At 44.2% G+C, this 3,791-nt stretch overlaps 1 protein-coding gene across 1 annotated transcript; it reads right to left on the bottom strand.

Annotated features, from left to right (window-relative positions):
• Positions 1–317: 317 nt before the first annotated feature.
• LOC308423763 (mRNA-capping enzyme-like) lies at positions 318–2,106 on the bottom strand (the record flags this gene model as incomplete). The annotated part of the gene is given in 4 exon segments (XM_080920527.1): positions 318–630; positions 632–696; positions 700–930; positions 934–2,106. Coding segments are annotated over 4 exon segments (1,782 nt in total).
• Between the last annotated feature and the right edge of the window lie 1,685 nt (positions 2,107–3,791).

The raw sequence follows: 3,791 nt of genomic DNA on the forward strand, positions 1-3,791 counted from the left end.
TAAAAGTGTCTATTCACATACAAACAAGGCCTCTATTTCATTAGCTTCAATCTGATTTAAACCTTTGGATATTTCAATCTGTAGACTCCACAGGATAAGGCTGAATTTATCAGGTATAAATAAAATATTTAGGTCCATGATGTACTGTAGTTCCGAGAAAACCAATGTACCAAATATATACAGGCTGACTACGTGTCTTCCCTTAAAACACACGTACCAGTACCAAGCCACACTGTGTCTTTAACTTGTCTGGTTGAGAAAGTGAGACAGCATTATTTCCCTTCCTCTAGCCTGGAGCAGGAGGTCAGAGGCAGGGACTAGGTTGGCCGGTGCAGTCTCTTGGGCAGTGGGGGTGGCATGAGCTCTGTGTCAGGGTCCATGGGACACTTTCTCTTCTGTCCCTGAGCAGCTGCTACACATCTGTCAATGAACTCAAACAACATCTCCTTGGTGACAGGGTTCGAGATGCTATTGCACACAGCCATGGCTGTGTTGTAGGCATTTGGGAAGCTCTTGTCTATCCTCTGTCGCATGAAGACCCAGCTGTTGCTCTCAAATTTGCATTCTATGATTTTGTTGTCGTACTGTTTCAGTTCTTTTGTCACCTTGATTTGTGCAAATGGTCTTTCATCCAACATAGAGTAGGCCAACATTCTGTGGAAGTAACCCTTCTCCTCCCATTCTTGTTATCTTAAGTCAAAAATCCACAGAGTTTAAACTGGGAGGTTTCCATTTCAAAATGTCATCACATCGACCAGATTTGTATTTTCCAATAGGCTGAAAAATAAGTCCATCCATTTCATGGCTGACTTCTTTGGCAAAACTTCCTTCCAGAAGCTTTCTTGAAATATTGATGTCAAAAAATTGTTTAGGCCTGACACTAAATGGTTCCTGTGTTTTGTCAATGAGCCCAGTCTTCATTTTTTCATGTCATGGACTTATAATTTCACGTTCAATACACTCTAGGCGAATATTAAAATCACAGTCTCCAACTGGTTGTGCATTGAACTTAATTATGTCATATATCAAATATCTTGGAACAGCCTGTCCATTTACTTTGTCAATGATCATTTCCCCATCCAAGAGAGTATTTGATAAATGCATGCGGAGATCTTTACGAAATGGAAATTCCAGGTTTGAAACATGAAAAACGGAATTATCTCTGTCAATCATAAAAACTTCATTTGTGCCATCAATCAACATCATGTAACGAGTACCATCTGCTTTCCAGCTTACTTTATATGGCTTCTGCTCTAAAAGTCTAATATTTTGCTTGTCCATGGAGACAGGCTGTGCTTCAGGGAACCCAGACCCTTCCCAGCCACAGAACTGATGACATTTCTGCTGCACCTCTCCTAACTTTGGTTGAGTTGTTACTTGAGTTACACCTTTAACAGTTATGCCTTCCAAGAAAATAGCTCCCAGCTTTAACTGTTCTTTTCTCCTTTTACCAAAGGATGCACTCGACCCTGGCTCTGAGTCCTTCTTTCCATCTTCATCCTCATCTTCTTCATCATCATCTTCAAAACACCAATCTGGCAATACAGGTGGTGGTGGTGCTTCTTCTATATCTCCATAGCGATGAAAAAGTTCCTTCAAATAATCACCCTTATAGATTCCTGGTGGTTTGGCTTGGGCAAACGTAGCAACTGCTGCTTCGATGCTCCAATCCATTTTCTCCACCAAGAAAGCACATATAAGGAAACCAGTACGGTTGAAGCCATGGGTGCAGTGCACACCTATAAGTTCAGGTGGGCTTCTTTCATTAAGCCTCTCACACAGGCGAATGAATGTCTCAGTATTCTTTGTCATAGGGCATTCCCCATGTCCTTTACACTGAAGTTTGATATACTTGATTCCTTCTTTCTCTATGTCATTTCTGTCATAGAACCTTGAAGTATTTGTCAGATCCACCAACAAGCTCATTTTAACCTTCAAACTCTTTAGATAATTTGAGAGCATACTGGGATGGAACCGGTTTTCTTCAGCCACTTGACTATCATATCTTGGCCCCAGCATCGTCTTCAGAGGTAAGAATCTTCCTGCCACTGGCTGGCCGCGCCGCGGACAGTTCAGCCACCGCGGCGGGATCTTGTTGTAAGCCATGTCTACGCCGCCTCGCCGACAGCTTCCTAGCAAGCCAGCCGGGACCCCAACGGCAGCAGCTCCACCCGGGTCCTCAACGGCATGCCACTTTCATTCAGGTTCCTCAGCCTGCTTTCTTATAGAACCCTGGTCTACCAGCCCAGGGATGCCACCACCCACAATGGGCTGTACCCTTCCCCTTGATCACTAAATGAGAAAAATGCCTTACAGCTGGATCCTCATGGAGGCATTTCCTCTACTGAGGCTCCTTTCTCTGTAATAACTCCAGCTTGTGTCAAGTTGACACAAAACCAGCCAGTACATACCCCAACCCCTCATCTCCCCATCTCCTCATATCTGCTCTCTGCTCTGCCCTTGTAACCTCCCCACCAAAAGAAAATAAAACAAATAAACAACAACAAAAAAAAAAGCATAGGAAACATCTCATCATGGAAGCTGTTTTTATGTCCCTGTGTGTTCCACAGTGTGTACACATCTCCATTTGAGAATGTTCATTGCAATGGGTCATTGGTCTTGTTGCAGGCCTCCAGTTTCTGTCACAACATCAATATTGGATTCACACCGAGACTCCTCCTGGTTATCCTGTCGCTCCGTGTCATGGAGATCCTGCAGCTTTGTATCAGCAGGACCAGACCTTTCACATGCCCCAACAGTTCACAGATGATATAGAATTTTGTGTTCGACCGACTTAAAGCCTAGGATCTGGGTCAGCTTTCCAGCTCTCATATCCTCAGAGCCTGGCTCATCTGCACCCACACTTCATAGCCAGCTCCTCTGTCGAGGTGCAGGGCCTGTGCTACAACCAGTGAAGAGCAGGGAAAGTTCTCCCACCCTCATGACCTTGGTGCCACTGCAGGTGGTAAGGAGGGGAGAGCATCACCTCCCCACCTGCACCTTCATAGCAGAGGAGTAGCAAGGTCAGCTCTCCCATACTCAAACCCTAGGGCAGACTCTGTCTAGCAAGGTGCAGGGCTCTCCCAAGTGTAGCTTTCAGAAGCAACAAAGCCAGTGAGGGATAGGAACAGTTCTGCACAGTTTTTGGACATCTATGTGGTCCCAAGCTGCTGCCAGGACAAATATATCCCCACAATCTCTTATTGTAATATAAGCCGTGCAATCCTCCTGCCTCATGCTTTACTGTGCTGGGATCGTTCATTCTTAAACTTGTAGGCTGCCTCGGTGGTGCATGTTCATAATGTCTATAATGTCTGGAGACTGGGTCAGGATGGTCTCGGGTTTCAGACTGTCCTGGGCTACATACTTTGTCTTAAAATTAAAGCAATAAATGAATAAAAGTTGTCTGTTAGCATTCCATCTTATGGCTGGAATCTAACTTTTTCCAGAGCCAGTGAGTTTATTTGGTTTACCTACAGGAGTATGGGTAAGAGGTTTTTTAACATTATAACTTATTAATCAGTCCACGTTGGTGCACACAGTTGGCTTCCTTGGCTGTTCCTATGCTACCTGGAAGCCAGACTATTTTCAAGAGTCTGTTAAAAGAGGTCATAGACTAACTAGACTTTGGATGGGTAGAAATAAAGGCTGGTTAAGAGAAAATCCTAAGCAGAGTTTAATTAACAAGCACTTTATTCCAGTTTGGAATAGGTACAGCAGTTCTGATGCGTCATTTATGAAACTGGGGGGTGGGAACCTAAAAGGACTGGGATTGACTTTGTTCTATGTCT

Source organism: Micromys minutus, assembly GCF_963924665.1.
Source record: "Micromys minutus genome assembly, chromosome: 1".
NCBI classification, from domain to species: domain Eukaryota; kingdom Metazoa; phylum Chordata; class Mammalia; order Rodentia; family Muridae; genus Micromys; species Micromys minutus.